The 14,285-nt window shown below is 37.1% G+C and overlaps 1 protein-coding gene across 3 annotated transcripts; it reads left to right on the forward strand.

Annotated features, from left to right (window-relative positions):
- Positions 1–383: 383 nt before the first annotated feature.
- Positions 384–13,925, forward strand: LOC119026297 (dentin sialophosphoprotein-like). 3 transcript variants are annotated; one of them, XM_037110559.1, is made up of 16 exons: positions 389–1,104; positions 3,048–3,338; positions 5,112–5,375; positions 5,798–5,896; positions 6,234–6,263; positions 6,870–6,953; positions 7,646–7,720; positions 7,968–8,162; positions 9,439–9,705; positions 10,109–10,147; positions 10,235–10,318; positions 10,566–10,760; positions 11,421–11,516; positions 11,679–11,792; positions 11,944–12,166; positions 12,305–13,925. In XM_037110559.1, exons 1-16 carry the CDS (start codon positions 1,044–1,046, stop codon positions 12,525–12,527), a joined length of 2,340 nt encoding a protein of 779 aa, XP_036966454.1. In that variant the 5' UTR covers positions 389–1,043; the 3' UTR covers positions 12,528–13,925. The 3 variants fall into 3 exon arrangements, with proteins under 3 accessions (XP_036966452.1, XP_036966453.1, XP_036966454.1); XM_037110557.1 differs by having other exon boundaries at positions 384–1,104; positions 11,944–13,925; XM_037110558.1 differs by lacking the exon at positions 7,646–7,720 and having other exon boundaries at positions 385–1,104; positions 11,944–13,925.
- Positions 13,926–14,285: the final 360 nt, after the last annotated feature.

Here is a 14,285-nt window from a genome sequence, read left to right on the forward strand (position 1 = left end):
GAATGAAGCTAACAGCAGCTCAGTGAGAGGTTTATAACGTTTTACCAGCAGCTGATATGAAATATATATATGAAATATACCTGAAGTGCTGCCCGTGATATCACCAAGCAGACAGATAAATGGTCATTTTGAGCAGCTACAGTAGTTAATATGATCATTATGCAGCCTCATTGTTGTCTGCACTTATTACTGGTCTGTAAAGCACTAAATGTTCTCAGGACTGAACACATTTGGTTTACTTGTACGGGGATCGTGAGGGTTATTTAAAATGATTGCTCTGTTACTTATTTAAAAGTAGTAACACAATTTAAGTAAAACTGTCCACTCATCTAATTCATAACTGTTCACTGTGGCTTCCCCCCACCCCCCAATCAAGGCAGTCTAGAACCGGGCCTGATTTGCCTCCAAAGTGTGGTGAAGTGGAGTACAAAGTAGCAGATGATTTAAATACTTAAATGAAGTACAAGTACCTCGAAACTGTATTTAAGTAGAGCACTTGAGTAGATGCACAATATTACATTCCATCATGGCTCTATATACTTTTGCTTCACTACAATTGGTGAGACAAATATTCTATTCATATCATGTTCTATTTTACAAAGATTATAAGTTGTTTTTTTTTCTTTCTTTTTTTTTTAAATAAAGCTCCCAGGCTACCTTCGTTGTTGTTCTTGTATTATGACCAGGTTTTGAACTTACTGTGAAGGGCAGAGGAACTAAAGGAAACCGGAAACTCTCAGGTGTCACCTGCGCACCTCCTTTTTTTCTTTTTTTTTTCTTTTTTTTCCCCCTCGGACGGGATACTTTCACCTGTACCAGATCCACCTCCCTCCTAACCATTACACACCCTCCTGGTGTTGTACCTGCTATCAAAGACTGTGGTTTCAATCCTGCTCCGGCTTGTTCGAGGAATTTCGAAGAACCTATGAGATTTTACGACGACGGTTCAATCGTTTCTCCCCACAACACCTGCCGCGACGTCGAAGTGAAAGTAAATGTAGTCGGAGGCAGAATTCCCGAGACTTGTCCCCCGCTCTTCAAAAATGGCTCGTCGGTATTTTCTGCGCTGTGTCATTCTGTCCGACATTCTCTTCTTCAGCCTCGGTGAGTTTATTTGAGATTGTAGTTCTTGTCTCTTGTGTGTAGTGTAAAGTACAGTGAGGAGCTGACAGGCCTGTTAATGAATCATCTGGAGTTGAGTAAGAGCTGTTAAGGTGTCTCTGAGGTGTGCGGCCTGTATTGCACGACTTAGAACTGACGTTGTTTCTAAACACCTGTGATTAAAAAAACTCAATTAACGGACCTAAAGTTTAATTTTTAGTCAGTATGTGATTATTATGGATAAAAGATATTGATTACTAGGGAATACTACGAAATCCACGTAATCATAACACATGTGTTGTTGTTGTTGTTGTTGTAACAGTTTTCTTAACGACACGGATGTAATATCTGTAATTACACCTGTGCAGTCATCAAATGGAACAGATCTGCATTTATTCTCCCATGTGTTTGCTAGCTGTTATCATTTTGTTGACAGAGAACGCTCCTACGCTCCTAGGCTACTTGTTTAAGGCTGCAGTTGCCCACGATACAGCACCTAGATTCAGTTGATAAGGTGAACATACCTAGGAGCAGATTGCAACCTGTCCCTGGAATCATATTTGAATGATATGTTGGTCTCTCTGTGGTGCCGCATGACTCCTGGTCAGTTGGACCTCCTCTGGCTGGCTCTGACAGCTAATGTTGTCAGTTTTCGATGTTTAATGTACTCAGCCCCCGACCATGTTTTTTTCATGCAATGTTTAACATAATGGTAACTAGAGTCTGACTGATATAGGATATAGGGTCCCCATATTATCTTCTGATATTGGCCTATCACTTATATGTTGTCCGATATGAAAACTTTATTTTTAGAGGTTAAATTGCAAGGAAAGATGTTTGGGATAATTTAAAAATGATTAAATTCTGAATGAGGTTAGTGTGTCTGTGCAGTAAGTTTGTTCTTTATCTGTAAAATATCCTTTCTCCATTGCAGGTCTGTGTTACCAATAACCAAATTTGAAGGATCATTGCAATTATTATGTGTATATTGACCAATGTATTGTTACTGAAATTTTGAACCTCTTCAATATCAGTTTTAAAAGTAGAGTATCGGTTGGACTTTAAACCTAGGATTAACCCAGGTCAAGTCAAGGGCTGTATTAATGGTTATTTAAATCACTGATTAATCTAATGTTTGATCTCTAATTGTTTAGTGTTCAGATATTCCGTTTTTTTTATCACATAATGCAGCAGAAAGAAAGAAAGAAATTGTCAGTTATTGAAACATTTAAATATTTTTGCATTTTTCTTGAAGAATCACAGTTAATTGACTAATCCTCTCCACCAGTCATCCCTGTGAGATCTACCATAACCTAAGCTTAGCTACCATGCAAGCTACTATTTTTGATCATTCTATTTTTATGATAATTATTTGGCATGTTTGCCGTCATAAGACAGTCCACAGTAAATATGCAGAGAGAGGAGCGCTCACAATGTGCTAGCTGCCAGGCCAAGGAAGAGGAGATTTTATCACAACACCAGTTTCATTCAGTCTGTCAGTCAGGTACAACCAGCTAATTTTTCTGTCCCCATGAAACCTAAGAACTCCATCTGATCTGGAGTCAAATACTGTGCATTCAAAAGCTCCACAAGAAGCAAACAAGATAAACTGAGATTTTATTTACAGGCTACCACATTTTCAAGGTCATGAATGATCTTTCACAATTCTAATGAAAAGCCTTTCTGATATTTTGCCAGACGTCATTAACATACATTAAGGTTATGAAATATAAGAAACAGTAATCTTAACTGATGACAAGTACAACAAACTACAGTCTCAGAAATGGATTTGAATCAGCAACGCTCTGCAGGTTTTATTGTGAATAGTATTTATTGCAGGTTTATTTGTGTTGGAGGCTTCAGTCGGCATTGTCCACTGTGATGTTTAAAATGGATTGAACTCATTATGCTGCCTCTCTCTGTCCCTCTCTATTCTGTGTGTCTAGTTGCTGGACAGTCTCCGAGATATGAACTCAGGGGTCAGAAGGTCAGCTTGAAGCCAGACATCCCTGGACGCCCTGAAAATATTCTGTGGAAGAGGAATGGCAACAAGGTGGTGGAGTTTAACGGCCAGGAGCAAGAGGCGTACGGACAGTATGAAAACAGGGTCTCTCTTGACTGGCACAGTGCAGAACTCAACATCACTGAACTCAGATTTGAAGACAGTGGAGACTATGAACTGGAAGTATACATGAACAAAAAATTGTCTATATCACTTCATAAATTGGAGGTCATAGGTGAGTTTTTAATTATTACATTCTGAGTGTTTATGCACAGTTAATCAACATTAGTAAATGCACTTGGTTAAATTGAGGGCTGCATTGTATGGTTAGAGGAAATCATATATTGATCATATAACTGATAATATAATTGTTTCTCTGCTGTGGATATTGCAACTTGTTGTTTCAAGATGTCGAATAAATGTGCAGCACCAACAAAAACGCAACACACAATAAAACAGAAAGTAGACTACCGGCAATAAAGAAAACATATATACGTATAGTTAATAGACCACATAACAGACTGCCAGTCTCAATAGGAAACGTTAGATCGTTTCATTTTTATTGTTTGGATGTTAATGATTCTGTTGACACAACAAAAAATGTTGGTTCTTCATTGTCAGAGTCTCAGACCTGCAATGAGAGCCACAGTGCATTCAGCTGCTGCTTCGTTAGGTTACTTGTTGCAGCATTATAGTGCGGCTGTGTATTCCAGGAGAGATTGGAGATAAATAAATGAAGGATGCACACCACATTGTGGCAGAAACACGCAGCATGAAGCATATTGGTGGCGATGGTTATGCAATATGATGATGTTTATCGTGTGATAACAGAAGTAAATGCATATTGTTTCATATCCTTTATTCCGTTGTGTCACAATCAAACACTTGACAGTGATTTTTTTTTGTCATTTGGATGGCACTTTGCTTTCATCCATGTGGCTTGTAGGCACAACAAACAAGCACAGAACTTTACTGTACATTACAAACAGGAAATTGTTTGGGTTTGAAAAGTGTGACATGGACCAGATCAGCCGCAAACCGCTTTATGCTTTCTGAGTTTTATATAAACTATTTAGTCATTGAATAAATATAAATATAGCAGAGAAAATGTTGTCTGATGTTTGATAATGATACTGGATCAAGGCATTTTACTGCTAGAATTGACCCAAGAAGTGTCCCAGTTCAAAAGGGGTTTTTTCAGGTTTGGTTTCATTACTCAAGTCTGAACTGTTGATCAGACAGGTTTGTCACTCACCAGTGCACTGAAACCTGAACGGGTGTGGCAGGGTAGTAGGGGAATATTTCTAGAGCCACTCAACCTTTGGCACTGTTTTTTTCAAGTTGTTCATTTCATCATGGTCGAGGGTTTGTTGAGGCTTTTTTGCTTTTGAATCAACTCCTTAAAGTTTTTGGATTTACATTTCCAATTAACATTGTCAATCAAGGGTATTGCTTGGTTAGTTTAAAGAATAAATAAGTCCTTGTGTGCTGTAACCTGAGCAGCTGTAGCTTTTGACTTCTACACGCTGCTCGCTGTTGTTTTCAGTTTCATTTTCTAGCCAGGAGCTTTGTCTTCCCTGAAATGTTCCCCAGCCATTCTTCATGGTGACGTACCGTAATTGGTACCTAAATTCATGTATTTATCATAGTCACATATTGGCCTTCAGTCACTGTAGGAGAGATATTCAACCAGTGCTACTCTAACACACTCAGTGTGGTGAGGAGATCAAGACATTGACCCCTGTTAACTCTTAATACGTTACCTATAAAATGTATTTTATGGTGAGTCACTTTTTATGATGGCTTTTGATATCAATGAGACACTTTGATTTTCCCCCTCCTCATAGTGACTCTGTATCCCCACTTTGAGAGCCACTGTCCAACTTCATGTTTAAAATTTAGCTGCATCAATGTAATGTTTGTTATGATATATATTGTAAAGGTAACATAATAGAATCATTCATTTAGATATGTATTAATTTGTTTGATCATCTGTGTCTTCATATAGACCGTGTTGCAAAGCCCAACATATCCTGTGAGATGAACGATGGCAGCGGCTCTAACAAATCCGGAACACTGCTGTGCTCTGCAGAGCCCAGACAGCCTCGATCCTTAATGAAGTTTGAGTGGCGATCACGTGGAAAAGTGCAGCCTGGCACAAATTTAACCATATCCCTTGGGGATGAATATGATGATGAAGAATACAGTTGCAGGGTGCAAAACCCTTTAAGTGAAGAAACAACTTCATTCATAGCAAAGCATTGCTACCCTGGTAAGATTTCACTCAGGCATCAGCTGCTCTTTATATTTATTGTTCATGTTGTGGAATTTGTCATTTCAAGCAAATGTACTGTTAGACACTGAATTACATAGCATATCTTTGTAATTTATCCAACATAAGTCATAAGTTTCATTAAGAAACATGCACTTTAATACAATTCACAAATGGTGTTTCCTTTACATAAACAACGATATTAATGATAATAGACTGCATGTATTAATAGATCTCTTTTCAATAACAGAGTTTGAAAAATGTCCTCAAAATGAATATATCCTTTGGTTAAAGTGTCAACAGAGATTACAGAGTTCCCGAGTTAAAACTAGACTGAAATGTCAAGTGTAAAAGTACTGATTGTTGTTTAGTAATGGATGAAACAGAGGCTGCCATATTTTGATATTTGTGTTTCTGCACAGAGAACAATTCAGTGCTGATTGGCGTTCTAGTCGGCATCGCAGTACTCTCACTCTTTGTCATGGGTCTGGGTATATTCTGCTGCAAACAACACAATAAAGGTACAGTTGGTACACCTTATCCAGAGAAATTCACTCCAAGATGATTTATTTTTCAGCAACTAAGGATTACCAGTTGACATACATAGTATATGTTCACTAATGTAAAAGTATTCTCAACTCTTTGTATAACAGTCGACCAAATGTAAGAAGTTGTGCATGCGGCAAGATTCTGGTCATTTAAAAATCAAACATTCTTGCATTCCATTCTTACTGTAACTATATGTGTAGTATTGTTAAACATAAGCAGCTGATTGTATGTACTCTGATCTTCACAATGCATGAAACTAAAACATACTGTTTCCTCCTTCTTTTTCTGACCTCTTGCTCTCTTTTCCAGTGTGTTTTGCTAAAGGGAACAGACAAGAAGGTATGATGCTGTAATTTTCAGTCTGTCCTTTCATTGAAACCTTTCTTAAAGACTTGGAGAATCATTTGAGGGATACATCAAGCGAACAAAAAGAAAGCAAACCAGATTAAGATATGAATACAAACATACAAAACAATAATGGTGTCAGTTAAAACAGTAATAGACAGATAGTGGAGAGTAAAGATATTTTAAAGCATTAAATAATCTTTTAATACAGTGAATAGATAATAATAAGGCCTGTTTTGAACATGCTTAGTGTATCCATCTGGAGCCTGAGTTTCACAAAAAGAAAAACATATAGAGATAGTAATTAATATGATATATGTGACAGATTAATTCATGTAAGCGCAGTGGCTTGTGTGACACCTATTGCTTTGCTTGATTTATAAAGCATCCACTGCTAAACTGATGACTTGATCTGTAGATGATTCTCTAAAAAAATAAATGAATAAAAAAAGTTAATCAGCTTCTTATTAATATCACATGCTGCTCTTTATCTGATTGTTTTAATCAAAATTCATATTGTTTAACATCTTTTTAAAAACTTTCTTGTCTCTCTTCCTTACTGCTGAATTACATTATAATTTGCATTTCAATCTGTTTCAGGGTCAGATGAGGGTAGACCTGAAGAATGTAAGGTTCTTATTGACAGAACACCCACAATGCCCTCTACTCAGCGACTTTTCCAAGGTAATAGGAATATGAAGCTCAAAGTCATACTAGAGGTCTAACAGAAGACACAAATTCAGACCCGGACATCATAAAAGATAAAGGATGCTGATTGTTGTGCTTCTTGCATGTACCTGTTTTGAGTTATGTGCAGATTTATCACATCTTCTCACTGTTGCTGAAATAGTTTCAAAACTTGTGTCCGACAAATAGATAATAAATGAAGAAATTTCATTGTTTCTCCTTTTCTCTGACTGTCTAATGTTATTATTTACAAGATCAAATGTTTATCTTGTTCCTCAGGCATCCATCCTAAAGCCCTTGAAAAAACAACAGTTGGATTTAAATATTATATTATAATTATAATAACTCATCAACATTTTTTTCTTCTTCTCAGTTTGCTTCTTTTGGGTGTAGATACATATCCATGGCTTATATTGTTATTTGGGAGTATACACTACAGAGTAATGAAATTGATAACAATTCGGGGAACGATTTGTGTCTCAGATTGTAAAAATAAACTATTATAAACTGCAGCACTGAACATTCTTGGTCTAAACACTTTCTTTTTGTTACAGAACATGATGGAGATTCACAGGATGAAACGCCAAAAAAAGGTGAGTCTAAAACGAAAGCTATTTGTTATTACTTATACATAGTATTCTGGATGCTATAGATTAATTTTGCTTCATGTCACTGTTTACTCTTTCCAGGTAGTGTCCGAAACAAAGTAGAACTGTTTGAGTCCAGCTTTCATGGAGAGAGTCTTCCCATATCATTTCCAGCAGGTATCTTCTTATTAGTTAAAAGAAAAATAATTCTTGACTAACAGCAAGCACTAATGATTTCATTATCACGCAATGCATGGATTATTTGCACTTTAATGTAAATAATGTTTTCAGCTATGTGAAAAAATAATGTGACCTTCCCAAAACTGGTGCTGACGCCTTTATAAACACGGCCTTGTTTTATTTGACCAGCAATGTTTGTAATTTCTCATAAGAATGTTTTCCTGTCATTTATATTTTCTGTCAGGTTTACAAAGGAACAAAGACAAGAAAAAGAGGCCTCCTCTGGATCTCAATCATCTTGCTAATAACAACAAAGGTGATGCAGATGAAGAGAAGCTCAGAGAATCTGCAAAGACAGAAGTCCCACAGTGTGAAAATACACCAGAGCCGGCTGCTGAATTAACCGACACAATGTCCTCAACTGCTGCTGAACAGTCAGGTTGGAACATGACACTCTTAAGTTAGATTCTGAATAGTCACACAAAAAAAAAAACTCAGGTGAATACAAAAGAAACAGACATGCAAGAACAAGATGGAGGTAACTTTTTAATACTGGAAAATTCCAAATAAAATTGAAAGTGGTTCATTTTACATTCAGCAGCAAACATTCTGCCTTTGAGGCTAACATTAACTAGCATAATACTGACGACAGAAACTTAAAATTTCTCATACTACTTACTGCTGCTGCTTTTGTTTTTTTTCTCACTGCAGTATTTTACTACAGCAAGATGTTGCACCATGCTAACATATGTTTAGTTTCTGTTCTCCATGACCTCATGTGATCCCTCTGATGTGAGGTGGCACATTGCTCCCTCTGCCATAATAACTTCATCTATAGAGTGTGATGTGCCAATATCTAATAACTTTGTAGTGTGTGCATTTTATAGAGAGAACAGAGTGAAGAAAATCTGCAGTTCTCCTTATGTGTGACACAACTGGATGTCAAAATCGGTTAGAATTGTAAAAGTCCTGTAGTTTGAGCTACAGCTACCCAGCTTCAGTCTGCAGAGCCATAAAGCCAGAGCGCTGAAGACATGCTCCTGCTGCAGCACAGAGTGGTGTTCTCTGTTTATTGAGAATTTATTAATATGAGTGTATTGAGTGTCCAAATTGCACCACATTTGACACTGCATGTCCATCGGTTGTCATCAACAAACATGCTAAGTGGGGAGTAAATCAGATGAAAGATTCTCAAGATATGTGAAGGTTGGACAGACACAATCAGAGATGTGTTGCTTCATAGCTGGATATCGATGATGGGCTGAACCATCAAGCATCCACTGTTAAATCTGTTTCATATTTTATATCAATGATTGATGAGTGATATCGATTGATGAAGTCAATGCATTCTCTTGTGAAATGTCAGCTTGTTATCGACGTCACACATTTCTCTTTAATGGATTGTTTTGCTAAAAGATGATATGATATCATCTCAGATGTTTTAACTTCTGTCTCTTTTTTCTGATTTGTGAGTTACATTGAATTTAAAATTTCGATCATTTTTAGAGTCAGATAAGGAGACAGCTGAGGATGATGAAAAGAGGCCTCCTCTTGAAACAACACCAACACCTCCCACTGCTCAGCCACGTAACCATGTGGGAGATTCAGAGACTGATTCTGATTCTGTTTAACATTGTAGATAGAACTTTATTGGACTGTTCTTGTTTAATCTCTTAATGTGTTTCTTTTTGTTTTAAATGTTTTCTGTGTTTCAGTTTTAGAAAAGAACAAAGATGAGAATGAGGAAACTGGACCTCCTCCTTCCACTCCACACAGTGAGTCACAGTCTCCTCTCGATCCAAGTAATGCTGCTAGTAACGACAATGGTGATGCAGATGCAGAGCGGCTGAGCGAACTTGCAGAGAAAGTGCTCCAACATCATGACTCCTCAGATTCTGAGAAAGAAAATGAACTAAAGCCAGCTGATGTGTCAACAAACACGATGTCTCCTCTGGAATTGTCCTCTGCGTCTGAACACCAAGGTTTGGATACTACACTCTCTGATCTAGATTCAGAATAGTCACAGGAAAAGCAACTGTTTTTAAACCAAGACTGCCTCTGAAACTATTATCCTTTAACAAATTCTTAACAGGTAGGTGGATTGTTAATACACTATTTTACTGTGTGTTTCAGATTGTAACAACAGTTGGATTTAAATAATCTTATATTATAATAACTCATATTAAGATTTTTTTCTTCTTCTCAGTTTACCTCTTTTGGGTGTAGATACATATCCATGGCTTATATTGTTATTTGGGAGTATACACTACAGAGTAATAAAATTGAGAAAAATTCAGGGAACGATTTGTGTCTCAGATTGTAAAATAAACTATTATAAACTGCAGCACTGAACATTCTTGGTCTAAACACTTTCTTTTTTTACAGAACATGATGGAGATTCACAGGATGAAACGCCAAAAAAAGGTAAGTCTAAAACGAAAGCTATTTGTTACAACTTATACATAGTATTCAGGATGTTATAGATTAATTTTGCTTTTTGTCACTGTTTAGTCTTTCCAGGTAGAGTCCGAAACACAATAAAACTGTTTGAGCCCAGCTTTCGTGGCGAGAGTCCGTTCATATCATTTCCAGCAGGTACCTTCTTGTTAGTTAAGAAAAAAATAATTGTTAACTAACAGCAAGAACTAATGATTTCATTATCACGCAATGCATGGATTATTTGCACTTTAATGTATATAATGTTTTCAGCTATGTGAAAAAATAATGTGACATTCCCAAAACTGGAGCTGACACCTTTATAAGCAGGAGCTTGTTTTATTTGACCAGCAATGTTTGTCATTTCTCAAAAGAATGTTTTCCTGTCATTTATATTTTCTGTCAGGTTTAGAAAGGAACAAAGACAAGAAAAAGAGGCCTCCTCTGGATCTCAATCATCTTGCTAATAACAACAAAGGTGATGCAGATGAAGAGAAGCTCAGAGAATCTGCAAAGACAGAAGTCCCACAGTGTGAAAATACACCAGAGCCGGCTGCTGAATTAACCGACACAATGTCCTCAACTGCTGCTGAACAGTCAGGTTGGAACATGACCCTCTCCAAGTTAGATTCAGAATAGTCACACACACAAAAAAAAACTCAGGTGAATACAAAAGAAACAGACATGCAAGAACAAGATGGAGGTAACTTTTTAATACTGGAAAATTTCAGATTAAATTGAAAGTGGTTCATTTTACATTCAGCAGCAAACATTCTGCCTTTGAGGCTAACATTAACTAGCATAATACTAATGACAGAAATTTCTCTTACTACTTACTGCTGCTGCTTTTGTTTTATTTTCTCACTGCAGTATTTTACTACAGCAAGATGTTTAGTTTAGTTTCTGTTCTCCATGACTTCATGTGATCCCTCTGATGTGAGGTGGCACATTGCTCCCTCTGCTATAATAACTCCAAATCCAAATTGCACCACATTTGACACTGCATGTCCATCAGTTGTCATCAGCAAACATGCTAAGTGGGGAGTAAATCAGATGAAAAATTCTCAAGAAGGACAGACAGACACAATCAGAGATTCCTTGCTTTGTAGCTGGATATATATGGACTGAACCATGAAGCATTCACTGTTAAATCTCTTGTATATGTTACATCAATTATATGAGTGATATGAATGATGTTTTGCTAAATGATGATATGATATCATCTCAGATCTTTTATCTGTCGTCTCTTTTTTTCTGACAGCTGAGGATGATGAAGAGTGGTCTCTTCTTGACACAACAGTGACACCTCCCACTCCTCAGTCACCTGTCCATGTGGGAGACTCCGACACTGTAAAAGGTATCCACTGCTGCACAGCACATTGTAATTCATTAATCAATCGTTTAGTACTATGTTATGTTGACATTACACATGGAACGTCACTGGACTGTTTATAAAAATGCTGTTCTGGTTTAATCTCTCGAAGTTTTCTTTTTGTTTTGAATGTTTTCCATTTTTTAGGTTTAGAAAAGAACAAAGATGAGAATGAGGGAACTGGATCTGAACGAAAGCCAGCTGATGTGTCAGCAAATACGATGTCTGACGTGGAATCGTCCACTGCATCTGAACACCAAGGTTTGGATTCTACGCTCTCTGAGCTAGATTCAGAATAGTCACAAGAAAAGCAGCTGTTTTTAAACTAAGACTGCCTCTGAAACAATTATCCTTTAACAAATTCTTAACAGTTAGGTGCATTGTTAATACATTGTTTTATTGTCTGTGTCAGATTCAGAGAAGGATGAGGAAGGAAAGTCTCCTCCTGCAGATGTTGTCACTCCTGTTCCAAAGCCACGTTCACAGTTACCCCAGAACTCTCCAAATATAGCTCCTGAGGGGATCACTGGTGGACAAAAGGAAGATGCCAACTCAAATCAGGTCAACGGAGAAACTGACACATCAGGTGTCGGGGAAGCAAATGAATCGGGTGCCTCTGGTGAGGATGAAAATTTGTCCCCTGTTTCTGAACAGAAAGCCTCAGAAACGACACAACATGACCAGGATCCAAACCTGACACAGAGTGAAACACACACAAGTGAAGATAACCAGCAGGAAATGGACAAACCAGTTTCTGCAGCTGAAAAACAATCAGGTAGTGAAGGTAACAGTGAAGAACCAGATCTGTATTCAGCCTCCTCCCATCAGCCTCAGAGCTCCACGCCAACAAAACCAGACAACAGGAGCAGCGATAACTTTCAAGAGTCTCCTGACGCTGCACATGAAGAGCCAGGTCAGCAAGGAGAGGGTGAGACCACGAAAGAGTCAGAGGAGTCTGGTGAGAGTAAAGATGATAATGTTCAAGATAAAAAATGATGCCCACAGTGGCCCAAAAGAAGAAAAAGCCAAGTCAAATGGAGCCTTAGTGAGCATAAAGGAGGACAAAAGAATGATGAAGTTGTTGCATTGGCAAACTGAAAAGAGAAACTTTAAAAGGAACAAATTCAAGTATTTGGGGCTTTTTAACCTTTATAATAAGATCAGGACTCAGCCTGAGTATGTATGGCGGATGTTGAAAATACAACATAGCAGAAAGACAAAGCGAACAGATCAATAAGAACATGTACATTTAGAGTTCATAGAATATGGAGGACTTTCAGTTTAAGATAGTCTGAGGGCTGATAAGTGTTTGCTGTATGGCTGTAGGGATATTATGGAGAGATGGCCGTATCTCCTTTGCCTGTTTCTCATGTAAAGTAACATTTTATAAAAGTTGACATTAAAACCAGCAATAACATTGTGCTAACTAGATAACTAGATAGGTCTGTGGAGTAAATCTGAAATCACACTTCATAATTTGAAGGAAGTGATCAGAAATTAATCTCAGAGATTATGATTCCTCTGGTTTTACTACTTTTAACTTTTGCACTACTTTTGATATTTATCATGTTCACTGTAACAGATTCATTATACACTATGTTTTTTTATCGCTTGCCTTTGTAAATGATACAAAAAAGTTTTGATCTATGGAGCTACATGTGTCTGTTTGTTTTATAATCACTAATTTTATATAAATTGTATAATTAATTCAGTCAAAACTGTGATAGCATTAATCTTTGAATATCGTGCTTTGACTTTTAATTTTACATGAAAGAGACACCGACAGTATAACAGAAAGAAGCACTAATCTATTAAATCTCTGCTCAAAAGGCAGACATCATGCTGACATCATGGGACAAAGACAAAAACAGATGTATAAAGTTTTTAGAATTATTGAATGTGTTGCATGAGAGTGAAATCATCACAAACGTCAGATAATCCTTGTGGATTAATTAAGGACTGAATAATCCATGTGATGTCACACATGTGATTATGTTACAATAGAAAAGTAACCATCATAACCACGCTGAGAATATGAGATGAGAAAGATCCATTTTTTGTTGTTCTTTGTTTATGAAATGTGTTTTGTGTACTCATTTATTAAGCTTGTTTTTGCAAATTAATATGCCAGTGTTTGAAATGTGACACCTAAAGGTCCCATTTGTAAGACAAGTTGATTTCTCAAATCATCAAATACCGATGCTTTGGGATTGTAAAACAAGTAGGCTGACATCCCACTGCGTCAGCATCTGACATGTTGGGGATGAGACTCAAAAAACAGCTTTTCTTACAAACAAGAACCTTTAAAGCTATATTTTATTTGTATTTTGTGTAGCTTCTGTTTACCGGTGATGAATGTTTTTGATAAAGACAATGCTAGTGTGAGCAGTTTTATTCCTTTGTCTTCTCTTTATCTTATAGAGTAAAAGCTCAGATTCTATTTAGGGCATTTAGCAGACAGATTCCACTGCATTTAAAGTCATCCAGAGTATTTATTGATGGTTGTGGTATTTTCTTTTAGATTCCCTGTAAAGCTGAGCGAAGGAGAGAGAATGTACTAATGGGACGAGCCATGAATCAAGGGGAGAAATGAGTGATACACTTTTATAAATAACTGTAAGAACAGCTTTTTCTCAATAGGGGGCAGTGTTTGTTAGTTCTTCTTAGCTCTGATCTTAACACGGAGGTGGCTGGAGGACATCTTCAGCTATAGAGGCGAGCTTTGATACACAGTGGAAAAAATGTGATGGTCAA

The sequence above is a fragment of the Acanthopagrus latus genome, chromosome 9, assembly GCF_904848185.1.
Source record: "Acanthopagrus latus isolate v.2019 chromosome 9, fAcaLat1.1, whole genome shotgun sequence".
Taxonomy (NCBI): domain Eukaryota; kingdom Metazoa; phylum Chordata; class Actinopteri; order Spariformes; family Sparidae; genus Acanthopagrus; species Acanthopagrus latus.